The 21133-nt window shown below is 39.5% G+C and overlaps 1 protein-coding gene across 1 annotated transcript in view; it reads left to right on the top strand.

The window, feature by feature from the left end:
* Positions 1 to 21133, top strand: part of Prosbeta5 (Proteasome beta5 subunit) — an 87208-nt gene that overhangs the window by 52657 nt on the left and 13418 nt on the right. The window contains exon 4 of the mRNA XM_067142612.2: positions 12003 to 12207. Within this exon, the coding sequence (XP_066998713.2) occupies positions 12003 to 12207 (205 nt within the window). The remainder of the gene's footprint in view (positions 1 to 12002; positions 12208 to 21133) is intronic.

Here is a 21133-nt window from a genome sequence, read left to right as displayed (position 1 = left end):
TTTAAGATGAATGCTCGAGTAGTTCTTGAGGTGGCAAAGAGATAAATTTGAAGGTCATATTGTTCTGAACTAGGGTTGATTTTAATTCCCAGTTCGATGCGGAAATAGAAAGACATAATGAGAGTAATAAAAGCCAATTTAGGTGAGAGAAATATTTTAAAGGCAATGAATTGATTGAGAAAAATATATTAACTCGCATAGCTCAGCATGATACAGTGAGGGGCTGACGTGAATGGGTACTATGCAAGGCGTGGAAAATCGTGAGTTTAAAGATTTAACACTTTTAAAAATGAAGATAATAAAATCGAAAAGAATATTTGGTTTCTCTGATATGTCATTTAAATTGAAATTACGATTAAAATACTGGTCAAGATGAATGTAATAATTTTCGGTTGTGTTAATTAGGGGGCCTTTGTTTATTATTTCAAGTATTTGCATATCCTGTTCTATGTCGGTGAAATTATGTTTAGAGTCATGTATATGCTGTCCTTCTGCAGAGAATCTATTGTATTTTAAAGTTAACTTGTTCTGAATATCTAATAGTAAAATTACTCCTGGTCTGCCCGACATACTGTACCTTGGTGGAGCGTCATCTGCGTCATTCAATTAGAATTATTTATTAAGGAATATGTTTCATATTTGATAAGCCAGAATATCTTATTGTAGGCCTTCTGGCCAGTTTGGAAGGTATTGTGAAACCTACACAGACTTCTGTCTCCACTAGAGATTATGAAACACAATGGCCAGTAAAATTAGTATTCCCAGGAATTATTGCCAAGTTGGAAAGAGAAGGGAATGGTTATTTCCGAGTCAACGGAAAAGTCCTGAGCCTGAGGGCCAAGTGATTTTTAGAACAAGGAAATTACGACATGCAAGATTCTTGGAAATGACATCAGGGAAAGTCCAGGGCTGCAGACGAGTGTGAAGCGTGCAGTTGGTATTTAAAGAAAAAAACATGAGATTTCAAACTCTCGCTTAGCTACGGACCATTAGTAAAATTTGCTGGGAAAAGCAGTCATGCCAGCATCATATTATAGGAAGGGGTATAAAAAGTAACTTCGCTGATTAAATTTATAAAGGAAAACTGAATATAGAATTCTTAATCAACAAGATTTTAGAAACATGACCAAACATTTAAAGTTATTAATTAATGAAGCTTTCTTCTCATAATTCTTAAAAATTAGTGACGCTATTCGCTGATTGGTTGAAGCCACAAATGGCGTGTGTTTACACGCCAAGAATACAGGAGCTAAATTTACAATTATATTAGTTACCAGCAATCGAAATGAGTCGAGATTTGACATGGAGGCAAGAATCATATACAGTGGAACCTCAATTCTCCGTTTTTGGAAGGACCCCGGAAAAAACACAACACGGGAAAATCTAAAATACACGAACGAATGAACCATCAACAATTTGGCTAAACATTACAAAAATGAATTATGTATGCTTATAATCTTACAAACGCCCCTAAACCAAACCAAACTACAGCCCCAATGGGCCTTCCATTTACCAAGCGACCGCCCTCAGTGCAGATTACGAGGTGACGCATGGTCAGTGCGACGAATCCTCTCGGCCGTTATTCCTGGCTCTCTAGACCGGGGTCGCCATCTTGCCATTAAATAGCTCCTCAATTAAAGGTAATCTAGAATGAGTGTACCTGGAACCAGCCCTCATATCCAGTTAAACATTTTTGGCCTGGCCGGTAATCGAACCTGGGCCCTCCGGGTGAGAGGCAGGCAAGTTAGACCACGGGGCTGGCTTCAAACATTAATTACCAGTATGCGACTTAAAAATCTCGAAACTTTACATTCAGTTTTACCGGGGAAACTTCGTCAGTTTCCTCTGAATACTTCTTTCAGTTCAGCAACTGTGATCAGCCAAACTCTTTGAAAAATCTAATACCCGTAACGTCAAGCCAAACAACAATCGACCACAAGTAGTTTTTAATTCTCTAATCTAATAAAATAAAGCACATTAGATACAAAAGTGCCCAACATGATGGCAAAATCCTTTTTTATTATCTTCCATTGTAAATTGGTGGCTGGTGTCCCCATTCGACCTATTATAAATTATATCCCAGTCCTCTATACAAGCGAGCACAGTTTATTCAAACATTCCTTGCTAAAAATTACAACTCTATTAAGAACACCACAGAATTAATTATTAGATTGGATCTTTTTGTTCTTCGTCCCTATCACACTATGCACCCTTTTGACATAGTTAACATGTTTCCCAGTATAAATACCAAGGAGCTTCTTCCTATCATCAAGAAGAATCTTCTTGCTAATAGCCAACTTAGCAAACTAGAAGTTCTAAATTTTATGAGTCTTCTTAGCTTGCTAATTAATAATAATTACTTTACTTTTGATAAATAAGCAGAATGGTGTGGCAATGAGGTCACCGGACTCCGGGATTTATTTAGATTTCCTAGAACATAATGCTATAGTTAACAATTTAACCTTCAGTAATACTCATTTCTGGGCCAGATTTGTGGACGATACTTTCGTAATTCTTGATGAACGGTCCACAGATGCAAAAACTACTCTTGATAATCTTAACAGTTTAGATCAAGATATAAAGTTTACCTTAGAATCCGAGAATAATAATCATTTAAATTTTTTGGACTTAACGGTTACTCGATCACTTTCTTACATTTTATATAATATCTAGAGAAAACGTACTCATACTGCTATCACCATCAGGAATGATTCTTTCCATCCTCAGGCCCATAAAAATGGTACCTATAAAAGTCTGGTTGACAGAGCCTTTACAGTTCCTATGTCAAAAAAGAATTTGAATAAAGAATTAAATTTAATTCGGGCGTTAGCTAGAAACAATGGTTTCAAGAACGTTTTCATTGAGAGAACCATCAACAAGTTTAAGTACCATCCTATTACCATCCTTCTGAGAAGAAAACCCAAGGTTAATACTTTTTCGACTTTCACCTTTACAAATAAAATACACAGTGTCACCGTCTTCAAAAAACATAACACCAAGATTTCTTACAGAACTAATAATAGAAGTATTGACATCCTGCATAACTCCATTAAATAGAAATAATGTTTTTCATAGTTCTGGAGTGTACAGGTTATGCTGTCATGATTGCAGCTGTTCTTATCTTGGACAAACAGGACGTAACTTTAAAATCAGATACGCGGAACATGTTAATGCTGTTAGATACAATAGGTTTTCGGCAATGGGGCAGCATATGAAAGATTTTCGGCATAATTTTACTAGCATTGATCAGGATCTCACAGTTTTACAGGTTCTTAATAAAGGTACTTTACTTGACATCACTGAGAGCTGTTTCATTCACCTGGATCAATACTTTAATGCTGTCTCAATGATATTTCGGAGAAACCAAAAGTATTGTTCGATTTTTTTAATAGCATTTTTCCGACTCAATAAAGCTTCCAATAGCAAATCAGTCTTTCAAAGCATACAGGAAATGTTCTCACGCCACGCCCTCTCACCACATCACCCTGTATAATTCCCCTCCCTCTTCCCTCCTTCCTTATTGCCATCAGCTCTAAGCCCCTCCTCCTTCCCACATTCCCTATCTATCGTGCTATCTCCCCTCAGTACCTCCCCTGATCGACTTTCCCCTCCCTTCCCCTCCAACACAGGTACATTGGTCACGGTGTCTTGCGGCTCTCAGTGTCTCCTCTAACGTTTGATTATAAACATCATACACGCTGTCAGAGACGAGTCTCATATTCACGTCAATTCTTACGATAGGACTTTATCTTTTATCTTTTCTCAAAGGCCTTTCTTAACATTCTCCTCTTTTTCTTTATCTGCTTCAGGTCCCATTTTGAACCGAGAATATCGTTTAGTACCCTGGAAACACGGTGTCCGCCTTATTTTCATGTAAAATAAAAAAATAATTTTGTTATTTAATACTCAGCAGACCGAATCCAGCCACGTTCTTTAAGTTAGAGAAGACTTGTATTTTATTACGCGAAACAGTGTTGAAGTTTCTTCGTGTTCTTTACGTCTTATGACTGGTAATGTTATTTTAACGACAGACTTTTTTAACCGATAGTAACATGTTTTCTTATTAATTGCACCTATTACGTCAAGACTCGGTGGATGTTCAGCAAGAAAATCTTTTATACAAATTATCTTACAAAATAAGGAAATATGCTCTCGGACTTTTAAAATAGTGAGATATTAGTTTTTGTCCTCGGCTTGATTTAATCTGCTCACATATTATTCGATGCTTTTAGATTTAGAGGACTCTTGTCAAGAGGAAGTATATACAAAGTTTTAAGACATTTGGTGCTATATTTTTAGGTTTAGGTTATAAGTCAATGTTTACGATCATGTTTTTAATTGTCATGCCTAATTTTGTAAAATTTGAGTACACTTTATGCATTGTTTTTTGTATGTATTTCTAATTTTATGGCTGATGATGATGCACACCACCGTTGAAACTGGTACTAAGAATAATAAAATGTTATAAATTATTTTATAACATTATATGGTATTGAATAGGTGGACCTTTCTTGTTCCCATTAGATTCTCAGTTCAATACGGAATTAACATGAAGTCTTTAAACTTGAATATTCTAACAAATCAAGATATCCAACGCAAATCTATGATTAACAGCACGAAGATTACAAGAAGATAGTATACGCAAGACATGTACAATTAACCTCATCAAATTTTAGACTTATTTATATTATTATTCACGAGCACTAGCATCGACTGATGTAACTTAACAATCATAAGACTCTACCAAGAAACAAGAAAATGACATACGCAAGACATAAACATACAAATTAATCAGTGCTTTACACATGTTTTTAGCATATTTTAATGTGTGTTATGTGTTTGTACAACTGATTAGCCCTTAAGTTTAGGTTAAGTTTTTATAATCACAATTTAAACCTCAAGGTCATTTTACACTTACGTACCGCAATTCAAATGACAAATCTTAACTTACATGACCCATTAGACATATCTGGATATGCTAATCGAAAAAGGCATCTCTCTTCAGACAATGTAATGTAGTTAATGCAAAGCATCAATGTTAGCCAGCTGACGATGGCCTAATAGGTCGAAACCGGTACTGTAAGAATTATGAGTACAATAAATTATGTTGATTAGGTGGAGTCCTTTCTTTTCCATATATGTGTAATCTATCAATATGGACATGAAGCTTATAAATAATGATGACTGTCTGGTATTTCAACATTATTGTGCACTGTTGTTTCATAATCATCACTTTCACTATCTAAATCTGGGATGAGTTCATCACTAGAATCATCATTATAAATCATTTCAACAACCACTTCAACAGATATAAACTTACTGCTCGTCATACTGTGTCTCGCTAGTGGCACTAACACAACACTGGAGGCAAGATCGTGGGCTTGGAATGTGCCAGGAAATAAAAATTTTTTGCTGGGCAATTCTAGGAGGGAATCACTGTTTAGATATATGTTAACGAAGGTCAGAACATTCATCTAACTACCATCTATGAAAGAATGAAGAAACTACGATCCGTAGCACGGTTGTTAACTTGAAACTTTTGCGCAAGTTCTTAGGAAGAATACACTGGCAAAATATTATCTGCCTTAAGGCACCTATGGGAGTCAATATGTTAAGTATATCTACACTGGAATCAGTTATGGTTCTGAAGACGAAAATGTCATCTCAAGGGGAAATATGTTTCAAGAAAACTTACACTGAAAAACAGCTGCTGGGTGCGAAACAAGCTACAAAGAACTAACAGGTAATGAGCAAACTTTATAGTGTAATATGATGTATTTTAGAATAGATTGCCGTTGACCGAGCTCGATAGCTGCAGTCGCTTAAGTGCGGCCAATATCCAGTGTTCGGGAGATAGTAGGTTCGAACCCCACTGTCGGCAGCCCTGAAAATGGTTTTCCGTGGTTTCCCATTTTCACACCGGCAAATGCTGGGGCTGTACCTTAAGGCCACGGCCGCTTCCTTCCCACTCCTAGCCCTTTCCTGTCCCGTCGGTGCGACGTAAAACAACTAGCAGAAAAAAAAGATTGCTGTTGGAAAGGGCAAACGGGGGTGCTTTGGATTTGACTTCTAAACATTTTGAGGGGGGCAGTGCGTGACTTAAAAATGGGATTACTTATAACCCACTTCAAAGGTTGGCACCCCTGTCATTGGCACCCACCCATAGCAAACTTTCACCCCTTATTTCTTAGATATTGTACTTCACACGGGACAACTTCTAATTAGGCTGTGGGACTTAGTTCAGTCTTATGTCGGTAGATGATGTTGATATTGCTATGTGTAACAAAATGACAAATTCATCTCAGCAAATGAGATGCATTCCATCGAGAAAGAACCAAGCATGTAAAGAATGGCCGAATCGTATCTCTACCATGGAAATACCGGTAACGAAGCATCCACAATCAAAAATTTGTTAGATGTGACTCCCCCAATGTCAGCGCTAAGGGTTTGTTTTGCGCTTATACTGTAGATGGAGGTTAATATTGTTGCATACGTCATAATGATGGATGGAGAAGATTCATTTACTTCACTAAAGTTTTTAAAATTTTGTTATTCCTGAAAATTGTCAAGGCTGCCACAGAGACAAAGCATAACAAAGACACAAAATATGGTTATACAGTTGCTGATAAATAATAGGAAAATAGAAGACATTGTTATGTAACATTTAGTAAAATCGTGACAGATCCCTAAACTGCCAAGAATCTTTTATGGTATTATTAGGGCTGCCTAGCATTTTGCAGGTCTTTACAAAAATACTTTGTATTATTCCATGAGCACCCACCATCATTCCGATCACCTCAATGCATTCAAGGTTGTACCTGTTTTCATAGTAGGGCACGGTAGGTTCATAGATAGCCTTCTTTTCATTGTCAACCTCCTGTAGCTGATCTGAACCTCGCAGTTGGATCTAGTATACAGCTAGGTTATGAGTCAGATTTAAAGGCTATGATGTCTATTCACCTCATGCTCCCTTACATAACGATACCAGAGACTTCCTCACGGGTGTTATATTGTCTCCTTTGTAAAGAGTTGGCTAACATGTGACGAATGGTGTGGTGACAGGCATTGTGAAGAGTTTCACTGTGCGGGCATAGCCAAGGACGTGTGGAAGGGTTTCAGTCTCATTGTGGCAATGCCGACAGTGGTAACCGTCCAGACTTCTCCTCAGCACAGCTTGGACTGCAGCAGCATTACACGTCGTTTTGAGGGCATCCTTCCATGACGAGCAAGAGAGTCCGTTGTGGTGCCAGATCCAATTATTTACAGGAGTGTAGTCTTCATAAAGAATAACCCCCCTTACCCTTATAAGGTAGTTTACACCATGCTTGATATTCCATGTCATGGAGCTCAGTCCTAACTTTACGAGCATCTATACAATTGTCCCTGCTATTTAAAATGTTTCCAGATCTTACTAATTTCAATTGACTTAGATGTCACTTTCCTCATCCGAATTGCGGGAGTTAGTGAAGGCGATGATGAACTTGAACAACCTGCAGACTAACTAATAAACAGACCGAGCAAGTGGCTGCAGGGTTTGGGCCACGTAGCTATCAGCTTGCATTCGGGAAATAGTGGGTTTGAACCCAGCTGTTGGCAGTCCTGAAGATGGTTTTCCGTGGTTTCCCATTTTCACACCAGGCAAATGGCAGGGCTGTACCTTAATTATGGTCATGGTCGCTTCCTTCCCACTCCTAGGCCTTTCCTATCCCATCGTCGCCATAAGACTTATCTGTGTTGGTGCGATGTAAAGCAAATAGTAGAAAAAAAAGCAAGCTAATCACTAATTAACACTTGTCAGTGAACGTAAGTAGACATTTATTTATGGATTTTAAAAAATGTACTGTCCAGTACTGGACGAGTATTGATTGGTGTTATCTCCATTCTCACAACAATGTATCAAAAATAAATTGGAAGGAATTGCCACAATTTACACATTTCACATACCAAATCCTGCTTTAATGTACCATAAAGACCACACTTGTCAGTGAACATACGAGATATATATCTGTGAATTTAAAAATTCTACTGTGCAGTACTAGACAAATATTGATTGGTGTTGCCTCATTCTCACAATAATATATCAAAAATAAATTGGAGGACATTGCCACAATTTACATAACATACACATAACAAATAGTATTTAAATACAAAATAACTAGAATATAACCAGCAACAATAAGCTAAAAAGAAATTTAGTCAATTTTTAGGCCTATTTAAAAAATGTAACAAAACCAGTACTTTACCATCTAGAATTAGCAATGGCTCTGAAGCTTTGTGCTCAGGGTAATATTTACAAACTAAATCTTAAGGGCCAACACAAATCCTCTTTCCTAGCTCCATTACTTCTAGTGCCAATTTTCTAAAGTTCATAAAAATGCTTCCCTTTCAGTGTCACTTTGTTTACTCATGGTAATGGGTTTTTATTTTCCAGTGCTGCAAGAAGGTACATTAGGTTCAAAGTTGTTTTGATGGCCATCTGATTCAGGCACTATTCCATCAAAAGACTTCGACTTATAATAGAAGGAGATTCTCTTCCAATGATATCTAGAACTTTAATATCAACATTGGATAATTTTGCATCCTTCCCATCACCAAACTGTGTTTCCTTTTGGTTGTCTGTGTTTGTGACAGTGAAAGAAGAAATTGAAATAATTTTTATGAAATAAATAACTTGAATAACGTCTGTCAATTATTTAGTAGATAATTTAAAATAAAAACTGTAACATAATTACAAATTTTAAAATAAAAACTAACATGAAAGGTGTTTTTTTTTGCCAGAACACACCTCTCAGGTAGGTCCAGTTTTTCCCCATCGAAATCTCCACAAGCCTTAATATTTCTGTCCAGCTCCTTATTTTTTTTTTTTTAATATACTCTCACTAAGGAGAAAAATAATGTTGGTGAAATTACGCTTGAAGGATGGTAAATAAACTCCATTGTCATAAAGCAGCAGGAATAGTTGAAATTAGACCTGAAATGGTGAAGTATAGTGGGAAGGCAGGGATGAAATGGCTTCATAGAGTAGTAAGATTAGCATGGAGTGTTGGTAAGGTACCTTCAGATTGGACAAAAGCAGTCATTGCACCTATCTATAAGCAAGGGAACAGGAAGGATTGCAACAACTATCAAGGTATCTCATTGATTAGTATACCAGGCAAAGTAATCACCGGTGTCTTGGAAGGGAGGGTGCGATCAGTGGTTGAGAGGAAGTTGGATGAAAACCAGTGTGGTTTCAGACCACAGAGAGGCTGTCAGGATCAGATTTTCAGTATGCGCCAGGTAATTGAAAAATGCTACAAGAAGAATAGGCAGTTGTTTGTTTTGTAGACCTAGAGAAAGCATATGACAGGGTACCGAGGGAAAAGATGTTCGCCATACTGGGGGACTATGGAATTAAAGGTAGATTATTAAAATCAATCAAAGGCATTTATACTGGCAATTGGGCTTCAGTGAGAATTGATGGTAGAATGAGTTCTTGGTTCGGGGTACTTACAGGGGTTAGACAAGGCTGTAATCTTTCACCTTTGTTGTTCGGAGTTTACACGGATCATCTGCTGAAAGGTATAAGTTGGCAGGGAGGGATTCAATTAGGTGGAAATGTAGTAAGCAGTTTGGCCTTTGCTGACAACTTGGTCTTAATGGCAGATTGTGCCGAAAGCGTGCAGCCTAATATCTTCGAACTTGAAAATAGGTGCAATGAGTATGGTATGAAAATTAAACTTTTGAAGACTAAATTGATGTCAGTAGGTAAGAAATTTAACAGAATTGGATGTCATATTGGTGATACAAAGCTGGAACAGGTAGATCATTTTAAGTATTTAGGTTGTGTGTTCTCCCAGGATGGTAATACACAGTAAGCAAGATTGAGTCAAGGTGTTGTAAAGCTAATGCAGTAAACTTGCAGTTGCGATCAACAGTATTCTGTAAGAAGGAAGTCAGCTCCCAGACGAAACTATCTTTACATTGGTCTGTTTTCAGACCAACTTTGCTTTACGGGAACGAAAGCTGGGTGAACTCAGGATATCTTATTCATAAGTTAGATTTAACAGACATGAAAGTAGCGAAAATGATTGCTGGTACAAATAGGTGGGAGCAATGACAGGAGGGTACTTGGAATGAGGAGATAAAAGCTAATTTAGGAATGAACTTGATGGAAGAAGCTGTACGTATAAACCGGCTTCCGTGGTGGGGTCATGTGAAGTGAATGGAGGAGGGTAAGTTACCTAGGAGAATAATGGACTCTGTTATGGAGGGTAAGAGAAGTAGAGTTAGACCAAGACGATGATGGTTAGATTCAGTTTCTAACGATTTGAATATAAGAGGTATAGAACTAAATGAGGCCACAGCACTAGTTGCAAATAGAGGATTGTGGCGACGTTTAGTAAATTCACAGAGGCTTGCAGACTGAATGCTATAATGATGTATGTATGTATGTGTGTATACTCTCACTAAATGCACCAAGTAGAATGTCTTTCCTTGCCTATATAGCTTTTAAAATAACTTTATTTCTTCGGAGACCATTTTCATGAAATTATTCTGTTGCTGCAGACAACTATTTGTAACTAATCACGATCCTCAAATTTTAAAAATATTTTAAAATAGAAAACTACAAATTAGTAACACATTTAAAACTTTCAATACTTAAACTCACTGAATTGTGATATATATTGAGTTTTTGAATTTGAAATGTGTGTGTTTGAAAATAATGTAAACAGATTATCACGCCATCTCTTGATCAAAATTGATATATTTGTTGTAGTAGAGATTACATTAGTCTTGGTGTGAAATGTTACATTTACATATTGTCAAATAAATGAATCTAGATTCAAAATCCCCTATATCCACTTCTGTAAATTGTTGAGGATATAGCTTTTCCTGTACAGGGTATTAAGTAAATGTATTGTACAATGTATATGGAGGGGATCCAAAAGCAATATAAGTAATATAATATACATAAAGATATGTATAATATAATAAAATCCATGGTAAAAATGCACAATGGTCTTTAGAGAGTTGTTAATCTAAAGGATTGAAATGATAAAGAATGTAAATGACTCTTACGCCTAATAAAAATAGAATTACATTTTGGGAATGCTAATAATCCTGGAATACAAATTCATTACCAAAGTTGTGTGAAAATGAAAATCCACAGTCTGTTTCCAGTCATTTGACCGGGTCAGGAATGGAATGAATAAAGCCCCCATCTAGTGGCGAGGATAGGAATTGTGCCGGTTGCTGAAGCCTGTCGCACTCCTCTGGGGCAATGATTAATGACTGACAAATGAAATGAAATTGGAGAGTGTTGCTGGAATGAAAGATGACGGGGAAAACTGGAGTACCCGGAGAGAATCCTGTCCTGCCTCCGCTTTGTCCAGCACATATCTGACATGATAGACCGGGATTTGAACCATGGAACCCAGCGATGAGAGGCCGGTGCGCTGCCGCCTGAGCCACAAAGGCTCCACACCAAAGTGGTGTCTATAATTTAATTTAAGTTTTGGCATCGCTTGTCTGTATTGTACATGTCTTTATTTTACTAATAGTTAATTAGTGTTGTATTTCTTTTGTGGAACAGAAAGTTATAACTCTGTAATTTACTAGAACATTTTTGTAATTAATAATGTATTAGACCATACTTTTGTGGAATAAAGCCCTGATGAAGCTGGGAAGAAGTAATGAGCTTCTTGAGGACTGCTGAGAAATTAATGTAGAAGAACTTTGGTTGATGAGGAGAGAGTCCATCTATGTGAGATGTCGGCATATTAAGAGATGTAGATTTGTATTTTCATGTTTGTCCTTGTCACTTTCTTTTGCTCCCTCTCCTGATGCTGACCTATCATTATGTGTTCCTGTTCATGTTCTTACCTTTCTGTATTTGACTGTTACTTGTTTCTTTCTATTACTTACAATTCATGGATGGAAAGGAACAAACAAGTGCCAAATTGTATCTCTCTAAATGTGAATTGATTTTACAAGTTATTAAGATGACCATGTGCTTCCAGGGTCCAGGCCTGTACTACGTTGACAGTGAGGGTACACGCACAAAAGGGAAGGTGTTTTCAGTAGGTTCAGGATCAGTGTATGCATTTGGTGTATTGGATTCTGGTTATAACTGGAATCTCTCAGATGAAGCAGCTTACGAACTTGGACGCAGAGCTATCTTCCATGCAACTCACCGTGATGCCTACAGTGGTGGTATTGTAAGAGGTAGGCATTCACCAATTACCTGTTTCTTTCTTAATCGGTCTTATGTTTTGTAAAGTTAAATGTAAGTGCCAGCATTCAGTAATGCCTGTTGAAGAAATTCTGATTTCTGTGTGGCTAGGATGGGCAAATATTGATGTTATATTCTCTGTTATGTGCTGGTTTTAAGTTAGGAATGAATGTGTCGTATGAAGCTTGGTGTATAAATCATCCAATGTTATGGAATAATGCAAGAAGAATGGAAATGTGGAGGTTATGTAGGAGATTTTTAGATTGTGACAGATGGTGAAGGAAGCAGAGACACACCTGTTTTGATTTGATATTGAAAAATTTTAATGTAAAAGGTGTAGAAGCAAGAGGCTGGTGGTGGTGTGGTGGCGATTTTTGTTTTTTTAAGAGGAAGTACAACACATTAAGTGGAAAAGAAATTTAAAATAAAACAGGAAACAAACTAGTATCAAATGAAGGTAGGTATACTGTAAATGTACACATGTGCATAGATGATGTGTATCCATACAGAAGAGCACTGAAGGGGCACTGAGAGAAACCAAAAAATATTTTGTATGTATCTCTTTAAGATGTTGAATATGCAGAAGATATTGTGCAAAGACATGAATTATGAGATGATCATCAATCTATGTATTAAGTGATGAATATTATTGATTAATAATGCAGGGTGTTCAGCTGATCAGCAATCAAACGCTTACATTCACCTCTGTATGTAAAATTTTTGACCTTTTGCAGATGATTTAATTTGGAGCCATAATGAAGTTTAAGTGGAAGATATGCTGAATACCTGAAATCTCATGTTTAAACAATGTGATCTGAAAATAAGCCATTACAAGGCACGATAAATGAACAACATTCTAGAAGCATGAAAACTAAAAAATATGCTGCATTACCAAGAATCTGGGCAGCATAATAATGAAGATAACAGATTCTGTACAGAAATCATTATCAGAGCAGAGAAGAGGGCAATTTTACAATGTAGTCGGAGTACTCTGTGGGATTTAAGTCTAGATTCCTGGCCAGCTTGTTCAAAATTTGTATCCTGATACCACCAAGTTCATACTGGTTCACGGAGCATACAGTATGGGATTATCATGTAAATCCACAGCATTTTCTGTAATATATGGTGCATATGACACCACATGGTCTATCAGGATGACCTCAAGGTATCTGCATACTGAACCCTCTGCCATTGACTATGTGGACACATAGTGTTTAAGCTCAGTATATTCCTCAAGACTGACGTCACCCCAATACTATAGCAGAACTTCCCTCAAAAAGTAGCCTGGAACAGAAAGCAACAAGTGAATATTACACTCCCAACTTTCTACAAATCCTTTAATGGCTGCATTGGGAGATAGAAAATTTAATACGATAATTATGTACGAGACCTGGAAACACTCAAAGGTATCAAATAGACTTCATTATGATTAGGCAGAGATTCAGAAATCAGGTGTAGGATTGCAAAACTTTCCCAGGAGCAGATGTGGACTCTGACCACAACTTGTTGGTCATGAAATGCCACCTGGAGTTGAAGAAATTGAAAAAAGGAAGGAATGCAAGGAGGTGGGATCTAGACAAGTTGAAAGAAAAGAGTGTGGGGGATTGTTTCAATGAACATGTTGCACAAGGACTAAATGAAAAGGCTGAAGGAAACACAATAGAGGAAGAATGGACAGTTGTGAAGCATGAGGTCTCTAGGGCTGCTGAAGAAAAGATAGGAAGAAAGGAAAGATCACCTAAGAATCAATGGATAACTCGGGAAATACTAGACCTGATTGATGAACAACAAAAGTACAAGAATGCAAAAAATGAAAAGGGCAGAAAGGAATAAAGGTGATAAAAGAATGAAGTGGATAGAAAGTGCAGGACAGCTAAGGAAGAATGGCTGAAGAAGTGCAAGGATGTTGAAGGTTGTATGGTCCTAGGAAAGGTAGATGCTGCATACAGGAAAATCAAGAAAACCTTTCAAGAAAGGAAAACTAGGTGTATGAATATTACAAGAGTCTACCCATTCACCCATATTACAATTTAAGTGAACCTACATTTTTAAAAAAACAAGAGCAAACTTTACATAACCTAAAATTTAAAGAAAATGAATTTACCAAGAAACATATGCCAATGGGGATATTATAATAAAATTCTTCCGGGCTGTTATGCCGTGGTCCACTCCTCTCGCTTCTCCCAGACGTTTCGACTACTGCTGCGGTAGTCATCTTCTGTGGCGTCGAGTAGATACGCTCTCCTGTATCCCGCTGGCGACTGCAAAAGTTTGGGAAGCAGCTGTATTTATATGTAAATGTGTGGCCTCCAATTGGTTCGCGCTGTGCAAACTGACCTCTGATTGGGTCGCGCCGAGCAGCTTGACGTTTGGTTGGCTATCTAAGCACGCGACCTCTGATTGGTTCGCGCCGGGCATGGATTCTGACTGGGTCACTCCGAGAAGTCTGTCGTCTGATTGGATCTCGGAGTGCACGACCTCCGATTGGGTCGTGCCGAGCAATGGAACCTCTGGTTGGTTGACTGTAATGTCCCTGATCTTAGTAAACTTCGGCCGTACGTTATATAAAGGGGTGTACCAGGCCTTGCTGAGTTTCATTCCTTCCTCCTTTCTATTAAAGTTATCCGGATGTTTATGTATTTCGATTGCTTCCCTGTAGAGACGGGCGTGAAAGTAGGATTTTGTGGCCAGTATGTCAGTATCCTCGTAACGGATCTCATGATTTCCGTCAAGCAGTGCATGCTCCGCTACTGGTGATTTGTCGTATTGCCCCAAGCGACAATTCCTTTTGTGCTCCGTCAGGCGAGTATTGACACTTCTGCCAGTCGTGCCAATATAAACAGCTCCACAGCTGCACGGTATCCTATAGACCCCAGTAGATGTTAAAGGGTCACGTGGATCTTTGGCAGAACGTAACATGTTTCGTAGCTGTTGGGTCGGCTGAAAAATGGTTTTAACTTCGTGACGTTCAAGGAGCCTTCCAATACGATCCGTGACGTCCCGTATATACGGCAAATAAACGATACCTTTCTTCCTGGGTTCTTCTCGCTTACTATTCGTTCGCTGGCTGTCTTCTGGGGTGGAGTGCTCTCCTGACCTCTTGTACCGTGTAGCCATTGGTTTGTAAGGCTAGATCAAGATGCCGTAGTTCCTTCTCGATGTACTCTGGTTCACAGACACGAAGGGCGCGATCCACCAAAGTCTTCATCATGGCGCGCTTCTGCCCAGGATGGTGATTCGAATTTTTGTTTAAATATCGGTCTGTGTGTGTTGGTTTTCGGTATACTTGATGCCCTAGGGATCCATCATTCTTCCTCTTCACCAGCACGTCCAGGAAAGCTAATTCTCCATCCTTTTCCTTCTCCACAGTGAATTGTATACGAGGATGAATACTGTTCAGATGTGTAAGAAAACCGTCAAGTGCCTCCTCTCCATGTCCCCATATTACAAAAGTGTCATCAACAAAGCGGAACCAACAGCTGGGTTTATTTACAGCAGTCTGCAGGGCTTCCTCTTCAAAGAACTCCATATAAAAATTAGCAATAACAGGGCTAAGTGGGCTTCCCATGGCAACACCGTCTGTCTGTTCATAAAATTTATGTTTCCATTGGAAAAATGTCGTAAGTACATGTTCAAATAAAACTATTGTCTCCTCTGCAAAGAGATGTTGAATATGTTCAAGAGTATCCTTGATTGGTACCATAGTGAACAGCGAGACGACGTCAAAACTAACAAGTATATCCCCCGGTTGCACTCGTAAGTGTCGCAATCTGTTTATGAAATGCGCCGAGTCTCTGATGTGTGAGTCCTTAGTCCCTACGTAAGGTTTCAGTAAATTGCTTAAATATTTTGCGACTTCATAAGTTGGAGAGCCAATAGTACTAACGATGGGACGAAGAGGGACGTCTGGCTTATGGACCTTAGGAAGACCATATAGTCTTGGACACAAGGCTTCTGATTTCTTCAGCTTCTTCTGTTCTTCTGGTGAAATACAAGATTTCTTAATCAGAGTATTGGTCTTGCGCAGGATACCCATAGTCGGGTCACGGGGAAGTTTTTTGTAGATCGATGGATCAAGAAGTTCTTTGATCTTATGTTCATACTCCACGGTGTTCAAGATAACAGTAGCATTACCTTTGTCAGCTGCTAATATGATAATACTTTCGTCGGCTTTTAAATTCTTTAGAGCAAGCCCCTCCTTCTTGCTAAAATTACGTTTTGGTAACTTGGCCTTGCAGAGTATCTTGGAACAGTCATGACGTATTTCTTCGGAAACCACTGGCGGCAACTGACGTATTCCTGATTCTATGTTGGAAATAATATCTTCTAATGGGATGGTCGCCGGTGTAACAGAAAAATTGCCTCCTTTTGCAAGAACAATAGTTTCATCTTCTGTTAAACAACGGTTAGATAAATTTACGACTGTCCGGGCAGTGTCCACTCTGTCGATCGGATCCCTCGTCCTCATATTGCCACTTACGCGTTCGTACTTTTTCTTCTGCTGTAGCGTATCCTTCTTCTTCTGATGTTCCATGGTGACCCTTTAACATCTACTGGGGTCTATAGGATACCGTGCAGCTGTGGAGCTGTTTATATTGGCACGACTGGCAGAAGTGTCAATACTCGCCTGACGGAGCACAAAAGGAATTGTCGCTTGGGGCAATACGACAAATCAGCACTAGCGGAGCATGCACTGCTTGACGGAAATCATGAGATCCGTTACGAGGATACTGACATACTGGCCACAACATCCCACTTTCACGCCCATCTCTACAGGGAAGCAATCGAAATACATAAACATCCGGATAACTTTAATAGAAAGGAGGAAGGAATGAAACTCAGCAAGGCCTGGTACACCCCTTTATATAACGTACCTCCGAAGTTTACTAAGATCAGGGACATTACAGTCAACCAACCAGAGGTTCCATTGCTCGGCACGACCCAATCGGAGGTCGTGCACTCCGAGATCCAATCAGACGACAGACTTCTCGGAGCGACCCAGTCAGAATCCATGCCCGGCGCAAACCAATCAGAGGTCGCGTGCTTAGATAGCCAACCAAACGTCTAGCTGCTCGGCGCGACCCAATCGGAGGTCGTGCTTTCAGATAGTCAATCAGAGGTCAGTTTGCACAGCGCGAACCAATTGGAGGCCACACATTTACATATAAATACAGCTGCTTCCCAAACAACTTTTGCAGTCGCCAGCGGGATACAGGAGAGCGTATCTACACGACGCCACAGAAGATGACTACCGCAGCAGTAGTCGAAACGTCTGGGAGAAGCGAGAGGAGTGGACCACGGCATAACAGCCCGGAAGAATAATATTATATTGACACCGGCCGTGAAAGCCTTCATACTTTAATGACCCACCTCTACGGGGAGGATATTTATCGTTTAAGTCGTCAATTTGAAACGCTTCGCAAGAAGAAATCCCATCTACTGTGCTCTCTTACATTTTTACTCCGCTGCCGCGACACGTGTTATTCCACAATTTCTTCGACAGAAGAGACTTTTTTCAACTCCTTCGGCACACAGAATTTATAACAGGACTGAACAAGCCCTTCTTAGGGAACGTATTCATTTTACTCGTAAAGAACTTGCCCTCAATGATGAACGGCTTTTATCACTACATTTGACGACAGGCAACTCGATGCACTGGAGTGACTGGGACCGAATTGACAGGATTACTTACAACACCATGGAACATCAGGAGAAGAAGGATACGCTACGGCAGAAGAAAAAGTACGAACGCGTAAGTGGCAATATGAGGACGAGGGATCCGATCGACAGAGTGGACACTGCCCGTACAGTCGTAAATTTATCTAACCGTTGTTTAACAGAAGATGAAACTATTGTTCTTGCAAAAGGAGGCAATTTTTCTGTTACACCGGCGACCATCCCAATAGAAGATATTATTTCCAACATAGAATCAGGAATACGTCAGTTGCCGCCAGTGGTTTCCGAAGAAATACGTCATGACTGTTCCAAGATACTCTGTAAGGTTAAGTTACCAAAACGTAATTTTAGCAAGAAGGAGGGGCTTGCTCTAAAGAATTTAAAAGCCGACGAAAGTATTATCATATTAGCAGCTGACAAAGGTAATGCTACTGTTATCTTGAACACCGTGGAGTATGAACATAAGATCAAAGAACTTCTTGATCCATCGATCTACAAAAAACTTCCCCGTGACCCGACTATGAGTATCCTGCGCAAGACCAATACTCTGATTAAGAAATCTTGTATTTCACCAGAAGAACAGAAGAAGCTGAAGAAATCAGAAGCCTTGTGTCCAAGACTATATGGTCTTCCTAAGGTCCATAAGCCAGACGTCCCTCTTCGTCCCATCGTTAGTACTATTGGCTCTCCAACTTATGAAGTCGCAAAATATTTAAGCAATTTACTGAAACCTTACGTAGGGACTAAGGACTCACACATCAGAGACTCGGCGCATTTCATAAACAGATTGCGACACTTACGAGTGCAACCGGGGGATATACTTGTTAGTTTTGACGTCGTCTCGCTGTTCACTATGGTACCAATCAAGGATACTCTTGAACATATTCAACATCTCTTTGCAGAGGAGACAATAGTTTTATTTGAACATGTACTTACGACATTTTTCCAATGGAAACATGAATTTTATGAACAGACAGACGGTGTTGCCATGGGAAGCCCACTTAGCCCTGTTATTGCTAATTTTTATATGGAGTTCTTTGAAGAGGAAGCCCTGCAGACTGCTGTAAATAAACCCAGCTGTTGGTTCCGCTTTGTTGATGACACTTTTGTAATATGGGGACATGGAGAGGAGGCACTTGACGGTTTTCTTACACATCTGAACAGTATTCATCCTCGTATACAATTCACTGTGGAGAAGGAAAAGGATGGAGAATTAGCTTTCCTGGACGTGCTGGTGAAGAGGAAGAATGATGGATCCCTAGAGCATCAAGTATACCGAAAACCAACACACACAGACCGATATTTAAACAAAAATTCGAATCACCATCCTGGGCAGAAGCGCGCCATGATGAAGACTTTGGTGGATCGCGCCCTTCGTGTCTGTGAACCAGAGTACATCGAGAAGGAACTACGGCATCTTGATCTAGCCTTACAAACCAATGGCTACACGGTACAAGAGGTCAGGAGAGCACTCCACCCCAGAAGACAGCCAGCGAACGAATAGTAAGCGAGAAGAACCCAGGAAGAAAGGTATCGTTTATTTGCCGTATATACGGGACGTCACGGATCGTATTGGAAGGCTCCTTGAACGTCACGAAGTTAAAACCATTTTTCAGCCGACCCAACAGCTACGAAACATGTTACGTTCTGCCAAAGATCCACGTGACCCTTTAACATCTACTGGGGTCTATAGGATACCGTGCAGCTGTGGAGCTGTTTATATTGGCACGACTGGCAGAAGTGTCAATACTCGCCTGACGGAGCACAAAAGGAATTGTCGCTTGGGGCAATACGACAAATCAGCAGTAGCGGAGCATGCACTGCTTGACGGAAATCATGAGATCCGTTACGAGGATACTGACATACTGGCCACAAAATCCTACTTTCACGCCCGTCTCTACAGGGAAGCAATCGAAATACATAAACATCCGGATAACTTTAATAGAAAGGAGGAAGGAATGAAACTCAGCAAGGCCTGGTACACCCCTTTATATAACGTACGGCCGAAGTTTACTAAGATCAGGGACATTACAGTCAACCAACCAGAGGTTCCATTGCTCGGCACGACCCAATCGGAGGTCGTGCACTCCGAGATCCAATCAGACGACAGACTTCTCGGAGCGACCCAGTCAGAATCCATGCCCGGCGTGAACCAATCAGAGGTCGGGTGCTTAGATAGCCAACCAAACGTCAAGCTGCTCGGCGCGACCCAATCGGAGGTCGTGCTTTCAGATAGTCAATCAGAGGTCAGTTTGCACAGCGCGAACCAATTGGAGGCCGCACATTTACATATAAATACAGCTGCTTCCCAAACAACTTTTGCAGTCGCCAGCAGGATACAGGAGAGCGTATCTACACGACGCCACAGAAGATGACTACCGCAGCAGTAGTCGAAACGTCTGGGAGAAGCGAGAGGAGTGGACCACGGCATAACAGCCCGGAAGAATTTTATTATATTGACACCGGCCGTGAAAGCCTTCATACTTTAATGGGGATATTGTACAAACACATTACGATTTACCAAAATACCTTGCACACAATTTACTTCCAAATAATTTGAACACAGCAGGTATGACAGGTCAGCACAGAAGTGAAAATATCCTCCAGATATTACACAAACTGGACCGTCATTACCAACTGAAGTGCTACACACAGAAAAATTAACCATTTGGGGCAAATTAATGTACTAAGCATATCCTCATTTAATATTCAAATTTAACTTGAAGTTACCAACCTAAGGTGCAATCTTAAGTTCCTGGTGGGGGTAAACTAGAAACAAATGGGAGGTTAAATTTTGAATGTTGCAAGTGAATCCAAACTAGGGTGATAATGACACTTTATTACATTAGCTTGCAACGTTGCTCACATGACCTTCAAAGGACGATTCACAAAATTAAGGTTAGTAAGTCACTATCCACTTCATTGTGCCATCATACACATTACATTAAAAATTTAGTACTGACGAAAGTCACATTACGTAGCATGTATTATCATACCAAACAAGAAAATGTAATTTAAACCTGAATACTGAATTGCAGATCACATTAAATTTACAGTTAAGAGGTGCATCCAAATTAAAAATAAAAATAGTTCAAGAGTGCACATACCAAAATTCGACTGATATAAAAAATAAAAAGGCACAAGTAACACCTTCATACCAGAAAATATCAGATCACAGCATGACACACCACCGTTACCATGCATATCTATCCTCCAACGGACAACAATGCAAGGACACAATAC

Source organism: Anabrus simplex, chromosome 3 (assembly GCF_040414725.1).
Source record: "Anabrus simplex isolate iqAnaSimp1 chromosome 3, ASM4041472v1, whole genome shotgun sequence".
Lineage (NCBI taxonomy): Eukaryota > Metazoa > Arthropoda > Insecta > Orthoptera > Tettigoniidae > Anabrus > Anabrus simplex.
The sequence above is the reverse complement of the archived record's forward strand: the minus strand, read 5'-3'. Positions and strand labels throughout refer to the sequence as shown.